Source organism: Heterocephalus glaber, unplaced genomic scaffold (assembly GCF_053883595.1).
Source record: "Heterocephalus glaber isolate CG9 unplaced genomic scaffold, H.glaber_assembly_v1.0 deba00001689, whole genome shotgun sequence".
NCBI lineage: Eukaryota > Metazoa > Chordata > Mammalia > Rodentia > Bathyergidae > Heterocephalus > Heterocephalus glaber.
In genome coordinates this window covers 3,743,396-3,756,975 of record NW_028258414.1, presented here as the reverse complement: position 1 = coordinate 3,756,975, position 13,580 = coordinate 3,743,396, and the positions used below count along the sequence as shown (strand labels likewise).

At 48.2% G+C, this 13,580-nt stretch overlaps 1 protein-coding gene across 5 annotated transcripts in view; it reads left to right on the top strand.

Annotated features, from left to right (window-relative positions):
- The window catches only part of Rora (RAR related orphan receptor A), a 674,381-nt gene that overhangs the window by 644,565 nt on the left and 16,236 nt on the right, over window positions 1-13,580 (top strand). For all 5 annotated transcript variants that reach the window (XM_021237123.2, XM_087199153.1, XM_087199152.1 and 2 more), the window contains 2 exons: window positions 4,948-5,089; window positions 7,700-8,095. In XM_021237123.2, coding sequence (XP_021092782.1) covers window positions 4,948-5,089; window positions 7,700-8,095 — 538 coding nt within the window. The remainder of the gene's footprint in view (window positions 1-4,947; window positions 5,090-7,699; window positions 8,096-13,580) is intronic.

Genomic DNA, 13,580 nt, shown 5'->3' with positions numbered 1-13,580 from the left:
CCTGATTACTACCTCCACTTCCCACTTCCGGTTCAAGAGGAAGGAAGGAATGTCTGTGGAATGACTGCATGTTCGTGTACGGCCACCAGGTGGCGGCAGTGTGCCGCTGTTGCACTAAGTAGCAGTACCTAAAGTTCATCGCGAAGGCTCTGCCCCAGCCCACCATCTTTGTAACTGCACATCCTCATGTATTTTGATATCCATAAAAACCATGCTTTTATGAAAACCAAAAAGCTCCTTAGGAGCTCATCTTTTCGACATAGGTACAAAATTATGTGCTCAGTAGCCATCCCAGTGAGCTTACACCTTCAGCGCTTTCCTTAAGGTACGGGCTTCCCAGGTCCTCCCCATGCTGCCGGCACCATCATGAGCTGCCCCGGCCCCTGCAGCTCAGGTACTCATTTCTCAGAGGGACTTGCTTCAGGACTGCTCCCAACCAGAACACACCCTGCTTCTCTACCTGTAGGTCAGAAGGTACCACCTATACTCGCCACTTTTCTTCCGCTCTCCTCCTCCTCCTCTCATGCGTGTTCTTCAGCTTTAGCATTTTATCAGTTCAACTTCCCAAATGCTTAAACTTGAGTAACCCCCAAGGCACGCTGAAAAGGTTTTTAAAAAAAAAAAAAAAAAAAGCGGCCTCTGTGGTATATACACACAATGGAGTAGCACTCAGCCATAAAGAAGGATAAATTTGAGTCATATTCGGGCAAATGGATGCATCTTGAGACCATAATGTTAAGCTCAATATATCAAACAAGATTAAATAGCACATGGCTTCCCTTTGATGAGGAAGCCAAAGTATACATTATTTATAGAGAAAAATAAGACAATAGGAAACATGGAAGTAGACCTTTTGCGGATGGGAGGCAGACCTAGGGATGGAGGAAGGAAAGGAGTAAAAAGGATTCAGATGAGCTGTGTGGACGTACCAACACCCCACGATGAATATTCCTTATGTATTGGATATATGTACTAATAAAACATTTATAGAAAGAAAGCTGGCCACTATTCATTTCCTGCAACGCAGGGCTCGGGGTTTCGGTGACGCGAGGCTTTCCCGGCGTCTCCTGTCTCCGCCGTGTCCTGACAGCCCCACCAAGCCCGCATGGCTAGAGCAGGAAGCCCGCTCTGCCCTTCGTCGTGCACCCTGCGGAGCTGAGCGGACGAGGCTGAAGAGCGGGCGCGCCTGCGTGCACCCCCAAACCCAGACGTCTAAACAAATGTCCTCCTGTGAGGAGACCGCTCGGCTGGGAAGCAGGCACCTGGCTGGGCCTCGCGGGGACGGTGACGGTGCAGACACCCGGGCGGCTGTGGAGACACCGCTGCCTGCGCCGAGCTCCTCGGTTGTCTGCGGTGCGGCTGAGACAGGGGTGAGAGGACGAAAGGGGGCGTCTGTGTGACTCCGCGTCAGGCCCCAGCCCTGCAAAGCTACGTGCTGAAGTGAAATAATACCCGGCCAGAGCATAAAGCCCCAAAACCATGGCATCGGAAGGCTGTTTCTCGCGTTGCTTGTGGGCTGCACCCGGGCCAGCCACAGGAGGGTCTGCTGTGAGGCCTGGGGCCCCGGGCTGCCTGGCGAGCCGGTTCACACCGACTGAGCTCACGAGACGGGACTCTTCCAACGCCAAGGCCAACAGCGCCGCTCGAGAAGGAAGCCCCGAAATTCACGCTGGGCTCTACTTCCTGTGCGGGGTGGGTCCGCGCCAGGTCACTGCACCTCAGGTGGGCTCGGCTCTGTTCGCCTCATAACAGGGAAAGGGGAGTCAGTGCCTGTGCCTGTTAACGTGAAATTGTGTGCCACTGCGGGGCACACAGTGCCTGGCACGCAGGAAGTGCTGCTACCGCGACCCACCATCCCCGCTCCCTGGATACGGAAACAGCCACCATGAGGAAGCCATTTGTGACGCTCACAGATCCCTACACACAGGCCCCAGGCCCGCCATGAGGGCCACAGGAGCACCGGGGGATCCAGAGCAGGAGAGTGACAGGAAAACTTGGGCCAGGGCCTCTGTGGGGTTCCCACAGGAAGGCAGTGTGCAGCAGGGTAGCAGCCTGGCTGTCATCGTTACAGGCACTGGGGCGTGGCTCTGCTGCTGCAGCTGCTGCTGCTGCCTGGCTGTGGCTCTGGGCTGGAGATGCCGGGGGAACAGACCCTGGAAGCAGAGTGCCCAATAAGGGAGGTGGTTGGGTGTCTAGGTTCAGGCTTGTATGGAAAGGCCTGAGGCAGTATGCTTGCTCTCTGTGGGGATCAGGTAGCCCAGGGTAGTGCACTACCTCAGGGTCAGCAGGGCCCTAAGATATCAGAGCATCAGAAATACGGAATAAAGCTGTGTGTGGTTTCACAGGACCATCACCCCAGCACTCTGGGAGGCTGAGGCAGGAGGATCTCAAGTTCAAGCCCAGCCTGGGCAACTTAGCAAGACCTGGTCTCAAAACAAAAAAAATAAGAAGAGCTGGAGTCATAGCTCAGTGCAGAAGTGTGAGGTTCCACTGCTATACTGCAAAACAAAAACCCAGAATGAAAAGATGTGAGTAATGCAAGCACACATTAAGGCCTACCGTCATGACACCCTCTCCGAGCTTCTACAGACAGAACAGGCTGGGGTCACATAAGGCTGCGGTGCCAGCATCCCAGAACTTTATTTATGGCTGGTGTGAGGTAAATTAATAGATGGGAACTGAGGTAATGTAGCATGGTTTTGTTACTGACCCGACCATTACTCCAGAGCTGGGCCTAGTTCTGGATTTCAGACTTTTGAAAGAAGTGACGGAATTGGAGAGGATCCTGAGAAGAAATACGAGAGGTGGAAAAGAACCTAGGAGGAGAGGTGACAAACACTGGGAGGGGGTCTGCAGAGGTCCAGGAGACGGTCTGGTGGCCTAGGGTGATGGTTCCACTGGAAGGAAAAGAGAAGATGGACAATGACAGTCATTGAGCCAACTGTTAATGGGCTGAATGCGAAGCTAACAAAATTCAGCCCCCACTAACAACAGCTAAGCCCTACTTGTCCGGAGCGAGAGATAGAACACCCTGCAGCTCTGATAGGGAGCTGCATCTCTGCCCACAGCAGACCTCCCCAGGTGACCTTGATACCTCTTTCCAAGGACTGACGTCCCCGGTTCGTGTATTCTTGAATTCTCTCCATTCATCCCCAAAGAGGGATTCACTTCTTACTTCCTCTTCACAGAGGACAACACATAGCCCACAGCTCTTCTGAGAAGAGACTGCTTTATAGAAGAGGCCAGGCCTGATAGAGGCCAGATTTAAAGTCAAATAGAGAGTCAGAGATGCTGGGCCCCTGGCCTCGCCCGTGTTTAAGTTAGCAAGCAGCTTAGTGGAGTGCGGGAAGGGGTGAGAGGCCAGGCTCCTGCCCCGCCCCCCATTCCCAAAAGCAAAGAACTGGGGACCAAAGTCACACACACCATACATATCGCCCTGGCCCATGAAGCCCCCTGGTCACCCACACAAGGAACTGGAGGTACTAGACTGCTCTTGCCTCACATGTCCTTCCATTGCAATAGTGTAGGAAAAAAACCAGAAAACAAACAGAAAAATTCTGAATCACCTGGGACCCCACCCACCAAACCAACAGTTCTCACTTTGGTGCATAATTTTCCAAGTTTCTTCTCAGTTAAATATGTGGGTTCCTTTTTTAAAAAAAATTACACCGTTTAGCTCTTTAGCTGCTTTTTAAAAATTCTCCAGTATATTTTTCTGACCTCTTTCTAACAGTAATTGCATTTCTGAACTACCATTGTTTTGCAGGGGCTGAATTCCACTGTAAGGGTGGGTATACAGTAGGACTTTTGGTTCACTAATGTTGGACATCTAGGATCCTTCTAAATTTTTTCATATTATAGGTAGTGCTATGAAGAATATCCTTGTGGGCTGCATCATAGAAATGACTGGTTACCTTATTTTTCTTCTGTGTTGTGCCTCGCTTAAAAAAGGGGCTGGGGATTTAGCTCAGTGGCCCTGCACCTGCCTCACAAGTGCAAGGTCCTGAGTTCGATCCCCGATACAAAAAAAAAAAACACCCCACTGAAAGATAAGCCAATAATAAAAAGATAACCCAAACCCATCATATATTTGCAAATTAAGAAATAGGTTTCTAAGGAATGGATGGGTTAAAGAAGCAATCTATGGAGAATTCAGACACATTTTCAAGTGAATGATAATGAAAATAGTACATAGTAAAGCTTATAGGCTGCTGGTGAAACATGCCTAAAAGGAAAACTTGTAGTTTTATAAGAGAGTAAATATTAAGAATCAATGAGCTGGGAATACGTAGTGCTGAGAGTTAATAAAAATAGGATTCTCGGGGTCCATGAGTAGCTGCTTTTGCACATGCTCTCGTTTGCAAAGCAGTGCTTAACATGCAGAAGAACCCTGAGGAACATCAGCTTGGATCTGTCAAATCTTGAAGGCCATGGTTCTGCTCACTGGTATTTCCAAACTAACCGGGATTGAGGCCCATTCCCACTGACCCATCGGCCACCAGAGTCCACTGTGCATACCAGGACTGCACACAGTTGCATTTGCCCCGACTCTGGGCATCCCAGAGGAATATTTGTGTTTACTGAACTAAAAATACTTTCAATATAAAGTTTAAAGATAAATCTCTTTTCATCATCTCATCAAACTCATTGCTTTTGGTCATTTGAAGCCAAGAACGGGAGCCGATCTCCTGCCTTTGACATAAGCAAGTGTCGTGCAGTTAAAGAAAGTTCTGCATGTGTAAGGGATGGAAGATGAGGCTCTGGGGATCACTTTTACTCAAGGAAAAAGAAGTGACTTTAATTTCATTAATGGTCTCCTGGATGATGCTGCTACAAGTTTAATTCTCCATTAAATATTAATGCCGCTCAGTGCTTAGCATACTGCGTTTAGTGTCCTACCCGTGGAACTGACACTAACCTGTTTTATATTTTATAACTGAATCACAGGGCTTTTTCAGGAGAAGTCAGCAAAGCAATGCCACCTACTCCTGTCCTCGTCAGAAGAACTGTCTGATTGATCGAACCAGTAGGAACCGCTGCCAGCACTGTCGGCTGCAGAAATGTCTCGCCGTGGGGATGTCTCGAGATGGTGAGTGTGTGCAGCTTGACTGCCACAGTGGCCTGGAGTTGAGACAGTGCAGGGCCCCACCCTGGCTCCTCAGCTTTGTGGAATCCACAGCAGTTGCCTTCTCTCCACATACCACTAGGGGCAGCAGAGTGGCTGCGGGGAGCTTCAGAGGATGAGGGTCTGACACTGAGAAGTCCCTGGGGTTTTTGACACTTCAGACATGACAGGTGGATGAAGGTTAGCGTCATCTGAGGGCCTTGATACCTACCCTTCCCACAAGCAGCCCCGCAGAAAACACAAGACAATCATCACTTGCCTTACGCTAGTGAGTTTACTGGCAGCAGGGATGAAGTAGCTGTTGTGCTAACTGGATCTTTGGAATCCCAGGCCAAAGTCAAATATTTGTTCGGACAGAATGTGTGGAAATAGCTTCTCTTAATGAAATGAGCATTTGCACTATTTTAAGGACTAGAGACTGTCTACTGTTCTTACAGACATTTTAAGATCCTCCTGGAAAACTATCTTAAGTGCACTGAATAATCAACACCAGATTTCAAGACGGTTATTCTTATATAGGGAAATTAGGCGGAAAGTACAGCTAGTCCGTCTTAAGGACTTTTCCAAATATATCAGCTGCTGTCTTCAGAGATCCCTTTGAAGGAAAAGGTCCCATCCAGGGGAGTTTCAGTCAGTGGGAAGCCTGGCGTCCCCAGAATCAGAGGTACCCAGGGTCTGTGGACCCGCCAGGAACAAGTCCACTTCTATTCCTACGGTCTGCATGGCCACCCTATCCGCCACTAGAAAAGTTTCTGTCATCCAAAGACTTCAGTCACAGAACTTATACTGTATTCTCAGAAATTCCCAAGACACGCAGCTCTGCAGTTCACCTTACAGTGACACCAGGGTGACAAAGTTAGGTGTACTCCTTACCAACCTGGGGTTAAAATCATTAGTTCACTTAGGAGCCTGAAAGTTAAAGTCACAGGTGGTAGGTGCATTTTCTCAGGAGCTGGCCCCTTTACTTCGCTTTCTGGATGATAAGATTACTGGTGTTGATGTTAAAGTTAAAACACAACTGTGGAGTCTCACAGCAGAGTAAGTTTCACCTCTGGGTATTAATTCCCTTGGGTTTCTGAGAGTAATCTTTTTCAGAAAATGAAGTGCCCTCAGGATACCTTCTGGAATTTTTATATATAACTCAGCATGAGGCCCTGAGTTCAATTCCTGGTACCAAAAAAAAAAGAGAGAGAGAGAAAGAAATAACACAAGCTAGGTATGGCAGTGCACATTTACAATCTCAGCTACTCAAGAGGCTGAGGCAGGAGGATGGCAGGGTGGAAGCCCGGCTGCAAACTTAGTAAGACCCTGTGTCAAAATAAAAAAATTTTTTCAAAGGGCCAGGGCTGTAGCTCAGTGGTAGAGCACTTGCCTATTATGCAGTAGCCTGGGTTCAATCCCCAGTACTACGAAAAAGAGAGAAAGAAAGATGGGAGGGAGAGACAGAACAAACAACTGTGGGTATGGAAAGAATCTGGAGGCTTATAAAGTCACAGTCCTGAAATCCGGAGCCCACATCAGCTGTCAAAGCAGTGCCACCTAACGTCCTTACCTAAGTGGTAGCAAATGACAGCTGGCCAGTGTTCTCCATTCATTTGTTTTCCCTGTGCAGAGCGGCAGCACATTCCCCTCAGCAGCAGGAGAATCCCCCACCTGGTGGGTGGACGGACACCACCTCCGTTTCCATCTCTCCTGCCCCAGACTCGGGTAGCCAGGATGATGGTCAACAGGACAGGTTCACCTCCGTAATCAGGACTAACTAACCACAGTTAGGGGAACTAGGGCCCCCAGCAGAGGTTTTAGCTGCAGGTAAGAGTCCAGCTGAAGCAACTTAGAGGGAGAATTCAGAGCAGGCAATCAAAGGCTTCTGACCCCACCCCCACTTCAGGAGAAACAGATTCTGATTAATCTGGAAAGTTGCTGAGGCCATTGCTCCACTTTAAATACAGGGGCCCATTCCAAGGAGAAGCGTTATAGATGCAAATCCACCCAACGGGAATCTAATACAGTGCTCTACTGGAAGATACATGAGAACAGCAGAAACTGTCACTTCAAGATGGGTCTGAGGATTTCCCAGGGGCTTCCAGGGACCATGAGTGGAGGAGGGGACTTCTTAGGTCAGGGCCAGTCAGAGGTGCTGTAATTCGGAGAATTAGAGCCTCATGCAGTCTGTCCGGGCCTCTGCAGGAAGCCGCAGGTGCAGCTGTCTGACACAGAAGGAACTCATTTGAGCAGAGAGAAGAGTCAGACAAAAGTGGAGGCCTGACAACTCTGCCTCAGTGTATCTAGGGGGACTGTGCATCCCAGGCTGAGCACTGGCACAGGAGAAGGTCCAGGCTGGCTGCATGGTGCAGCGTGAACAAGCCCCTTAAGTTACATCTCGGGGTACCCTCCCTGAGCCGGCTGCTCCAGCGATGCCCCTGCAGGTGCTGGGTCTGAGACATGGCTTTTCCTGAGTGTGTGTGCCAGAGAGGGATGGAGCCGGCCTGTGTGGGGCAGGATGGTTTTGACAAGGGGACAGTGTCTGACTTTGTGGCCGTGGGGCTTAGGACTGAGGCGGCTTTTCTCTTCCAGCTGTGAAGTTCGGGCGGATGTCGAAGAAGCAGAGAGACAGCTTGTATGCAGAGGTGCAGAAGCACCGGCTGCAGCAGCAGCAGCGAGACCACCAGCAGCAGCCCGGGGAGGCCGAGCCGCTGACGCCCACCTACAGCATTTCGGCCAATGGGCTGACGGAGCTCCACGAGGACCTCAGCACCTACATGGACGGGCACACCCCCGAGGGCAGCAAGGCCGACTCAGCCGTCAGCAGCTTCTACCTGGACATCCAGCCCTCCCCAGACCAGTCGGGGCTGGACATCAATGGCATCAAACCCGAGCCCATTTGTGACTACACACCAGCATCCGGCTTCTTTCCCTACTGTTCCTTCACCAATGGAGAGACCTCCCCGACCGTGTCCATGGCAGAGCTAGGTAAGGCCATGCACACTTCCGCAGCAGGCTGCCACCCACAAAATGACCAGGTTGCTAAAGCACTGCAATGCACCTCAGTCATCCAGCTGCCCTCACTACTGAGGATTTGAACCAGGGCCTTTGCACTGAGCTGCATCCCCCAGCTAAGTTGCCCATGCGCGGCTCGAACTTTCGATCTTCCTGCCTCAGCCTCCCAGGGTGCTGGGCTCACAGGTATGCACCCCCTTGCCCAGCTGACACCCTTGCTTTTGGCAGCTTACTGTTTGCCCCAGTGTGTCCAGGAACACATTCACCTCTCAGCATCAGCAGTGAGACGGGATGAACGAATGCAGCCTTCACGGTCCACAGTGCACAGAACACTCCAATGGCCGCATGACCCTCAGAGTCACTTCCTTTCCTTATACTCCAGGTATCACTTTGTACCTGAGGCCACTGGCAGGCAGGCTTGTTTTTGTTTTTTTTTCCCAGTGCAGAATTTTAAAATTTTTGAACTGATTGCTAAAATTGAAACTTGTTTTTTTCAAAGACACATAAGTGTGTCCACTTGCGGAGAACAGTGTGCTGTTTTGATACATGTATAGAGTGTGTAGTAATGGAGAATACTTAGCATGCACATCACCACTCAGAGGGAATATTCACAGCCCTCTCTTCTGGTGAGTTTCAGATATTCCCTACAAGACTGTTCAGCACAGTCAGTGCGTTGCACGGCTCAGCACCAGAAGTTACTCCTCTTGACTTTGGCTTTGTCCCATTGGCCAGTCGTGTTGTCCCGCCACCCCGACATGGACATTTGCACTGAAAAGCTCACGTTTTCAGCCCTGTGTTGGGGTGGGGATCAAATTCCACCAGGCCAACATTTGCAAATGTCAGCAGCCAACTGGTACATTGGGGTTGGGGTAGCGACTCCTGATGTCCACCTCACTAATTCCACCTCTGTCCTTTGCCCGGCCACTGCAGGTACCTAAGCTTTGCAACCTTGAAGTATGTTATAAATATTCAAAGGCAGCTTCTTTGCTTGCCAAAATGCTCTCAGGATGAATATTGATGACAGAATTGACAGATTTCACATAAGGATCACAACACCAACAAATGCCCGTAATTTCTGTCATTTCCTTGTTGCTGGGACGTGGCTGCTTCTTAGGAGATGTGACCTAGAAATGTTGATAACACACACAGTGGAAAACTTTCCACTTTGAGGAAGAGATGTTACCATCCTCTGCTATATTTAATTGATTTTTAAATATAGCACTATTATTAGAAAAACTCTGATAAGGACCTTTGCAGTATGAGAGTTTGATGTGCTCTTCCTGGTGACCCCTAACACAAGGTTATAATCCTTTGGGATATTTCAATTAGCAGCAGTGGAGGGGACTAAGTTAACACAAGGGGAGAATGAAGACCTCAGGTAGAAAGAACCAGCAGGTTCTGACTTGAGCACAGAAATCCTCAGTTCACAGAAATAATGGCTGTGTTCTTTAGATGGTTTCTCCCCATCTGTACTCCATAAAACATCTTTTAAGTGAAAATTTTTATTTCCAGTAAAATCTTTCTCCAAATAGAACAAATTGAACATTCTTTACAGTTTCTACACAAGCATCTCTTTATGGGGCTAAATTTAAATCCTCAAGCGCAGAGACATTTTGAGCCTGGTCTTTAACCACTGAACAGCATTAAAGGTGTATTGCAGCTCTTTTGATTAACAGAGAAACCTCTGAACTAGAAGCCAAGCTGAGCAGAGAGGTAGGTTTGATTTTTTTTTTCTTGAACTAGAACAAAACCATCCATTTTTGTCATGAAATCTTGGTTGACTGAGCCTTAAGCAGAACTGTAATGAAAGTAAAATTTTCAGAAATGAATAAGGATTTGATTGAAAGGTGACATGAGCCCATGAAAAATGACCTCACTCACTTTAAGTTTGCTTCCACCTTACCAGAAATACTAGTGAATCAGTCCTCTTTGCTTGTCAGATGTTCCATCCTAAGACAGAGCCACAGGGCTGAGCCGAAGTGCTGCCTTTGAACTTGGCACTTTGGGTGAAACTGCGCTAATACCTGATGGGGGCCAGAGATGTCCAAACGCCTCCCCCAGGTCCCCAGACAAACAGTCTTTTTTCACGGTGGGCATCTCCAGTGCAGTCGGGGGGCCCTAGGTCCTCAGGCTTTGTGCCCTTTTAAATTAGGGCTTTTTCAAATGCATTGGAGCCTTTTCCACAGTGAACTAACTCATCACTAAGAGTAGCCCCAAACTCAAAACTAAACTGGAAGGAAACAGTGCAGTGGCACACAAGTAAGACCCTGCTTCCAAAAAAAAAAAAAAATCTAGAAAATTAGAATTTTTGAGAAAAGCATAAAATTGGTTTCCAATTTTCTGTGTCATTTACATATGCAGAATAGTTCAGGGGTCCAAAAGTGACGAGAAAAAGGCCCAAGGTGAGCCGCACCACCCCCAGAGCAACCTGAAACTCCTTGGTGCTTCCTCAGAGCTTCCCCTGCCACCTGATGACTCTCATCAGACTTTAAGCACATGAAGCCAACTGTGCAATAAGAAAGTGTAAATTACCTTAGCCTACGTCCAATCCTACTTTTCAATAATAGTATCCACAGCCTTTCACTTGCAGTGGAACACGTCTCCATCCTTGGGTAGGAAATGCTGCCCTTGAAGTGCAATTCCAGCCTGAATTATATACTCCCGATGAACAACCTAGCTTCCTCCTTTTTTAAAGTTCTGCTCCTGTGTGGCGCCGTAATTGTTGATTAATGCTGACATACTGGACAGAGAGTGAGAAGACGTCGCCCCTTAGCAGTCCTGGTCCCGCTCCTGCTCTAAGTTGGACAGCCCTGTGAAGTCACGTCCCCTGTACCTCCAGTCACCTGCAGTCCCCCTCCCTACAGAGTGAAGCCTGAACACAGACCTGGAAGCTAGGCTGTGTTCAGATCCCAACCCTGCCCCCTGCTAGTCATGACACCCTGGCGAAGTCACTCAACCTCACTGCGGCTCAGTCTCCTCAGATGTAAAATGGAGACTACCAGTTCTATTCTCCCGGAATTATGATTAAGTGAGGCAGGGGGAATACAGTATACATATGTTCATATATTCACAATACATGCGAAATATACGAGTCTGGTGGCACATGGTCAATGCCACATGAGTGTTAATTGTCACCAATTGTTGATAATGTCACCTGAAATCAGCAGAGTTTAGACCAGATCATGTCTAAAGTTCCTTCCCACTGTGAACGTCTGGGACTCCGCAGCCAGAGTTTCCATCTGATGTACCTAGAAGGTGGCGGCACTGATGAACTAATCGTGGTCGAGCAGAAAAAGGGACTTGCCCGCTCCACCCCCCAACACACACGCACACACGCACGCTCGCACACACAGTGAGACGTGTGAGAGCAGACTAGAAACCCAGTCTCTGTAGTTACTAGGTATGTCACCATTCACGGTGTCTGGAAAAGGCCACACCCACTCTTAACTTTTAGTCACCCCTTCCATAGTCTCCTTTGATGAAATGGAGATGTAAAAATTGCAAAATATCTAAAATCCAATCTATTTTAAATTAAAATCAAAGACAGTGAGCAGTTGGTGCGAACGCAGCCACTGCCCTCTACTGGTACATCCTGTGAATTGCACTGCCCGTTGTCTCGCTTATTGGCTGTTCTGAAAGCTGGATACAATGAAGCAGGGGTGAGTTGCAATCATTTCTTTTCCCTAAGTACTGGCGATCGAACCCAGGACCTTGCACTTGCCACGAAAACGCTCTACCACTGAGGCGCATCCCCACCCCGGTAACATTTTTGAAGATGAAGTGAAACAAGATGCTGACTCTCTGGTGTGGAAAAGCAGCATACCCAGAACAGTACAGTATGAGCTGCTTCCCATGCCCTGTAAACGGTCAGCTTCACTTTTTTCATACCTTCAAAATGGGCTTACATTCCAGGAACACTTACGTAGTGAGAGATCTTTCCACTGGAGTTAGTTCAATGCCGTATTTATGCATTGATGTTCTGGTTTCTGACTCCCGTTACCCTTTCTCTTTACTCTTCATAAGCACCACGGATTCTGAGACACAGGACTGACTGGCTCCTTCCTCTGTTGGTTTCTCTCTTTTTTTGCCTTACTTTTTTTCCCTCTGTTTATGTTTTATTTTTTATGCCATCTATCCATGCTGTTTTAGCGTCTGTGTGTTGCCAAATAGGACCGTTAAGATTTATTATGTTTCTGTGTCTCCAAGGAGATTCTCGTTTCCAACTCCATTTAGGTGAACCTGCTCTGTTTTCACACAAACAATCTCCTTCTGTTTGAGGGAAGCAGTAACAAATTTACAGACAAACACTCTTTTGAGTGTTGTCAAATCTGCATTCAGCACCACTGCCTATTGTATATCCAGGACTCGGGGAGAAGGGGTCATTTTTGGGTGTGGTTTCTTATTTGCAGATGTGCGTCAGTTCTTTTAAGCACATGCTTGTGTGCATACGTGTGTTTTGGTACTGGAGATTGAATTCAGAAAGCACTAAGCTACATCCCTAGCCCTTTCTAAAAAGAATTTTAAATTTTGAGACAGGCCTTGAACTTCTGATTCTCCTGCCTCAGCCTCCCGAGTAGCACCACTTTCTTTCATCAGTCTCTTTTCCCATACCAGTCATTACCAGCCTGCTCCTCACTCGTCCTCTAGCAGCCTTATTGGTCCTCCTGCCCCGCCTGTGCTCCCACCCCCCCACCCCCCCCCAGCACGAAACTGCTCATCCACCGTCTCCAGGTGCACTTTTCAATCCTGCTGATTGCTTGTTACCTCAGGTCCAGATTCAATCCTCCCACTCAGGGGCCAGGCTCTTCCCTGTGTTTCTACTTTGACATTGTTGTCCATCACAATTACCTGCCCCCGATAAATGCTGTATGTGTTCTTCGTCCACCACCTCTGCATGGAGCTGGTCCACCTCCCAACACCCCAAATCCCACTGCCAATCTTGCCGGTTCTTCAGGGTCCATTGCAACCTGTCTGCCAAGAAACAGCTCCCGGTTCCACTCAGTCAACACTGGCCTCCCCCCTTCCTAATAGTGTCTTTTTTTTTTTAATCTCCTGATGTAATTCACCTTCATACCTTATTGCCTGATCTCTTCAATTTTCCTTTTCAGTGTGTCTGCACATGTCCACAGATTATAAATTTCCAAAGAAAATGTCTTTGGCATCTTAGTATCATCAAACTTCCCACACTCAAGTATAATAATTGTACACACTATGTAACCCTTCCAAGTGCTCAGCTATTTAGTTTCCACAGCAGCCCTATGAAAAAAGTACTACTTTCTTCACTTTGGAAATGAGGAAACCAAGGCAGAGAGAAGTCAAATAAAACATACCTAGGATCCCACAGCTAATAAATCAAAGCTCAGATGCAGATCCTGACAGTCCAGGGGCAGGGTTTCTCTCTTCATTGCACTACACCTACTCAAATGTTAGGCCCTGCAGTGTCTGTCCTGCGGTCTGT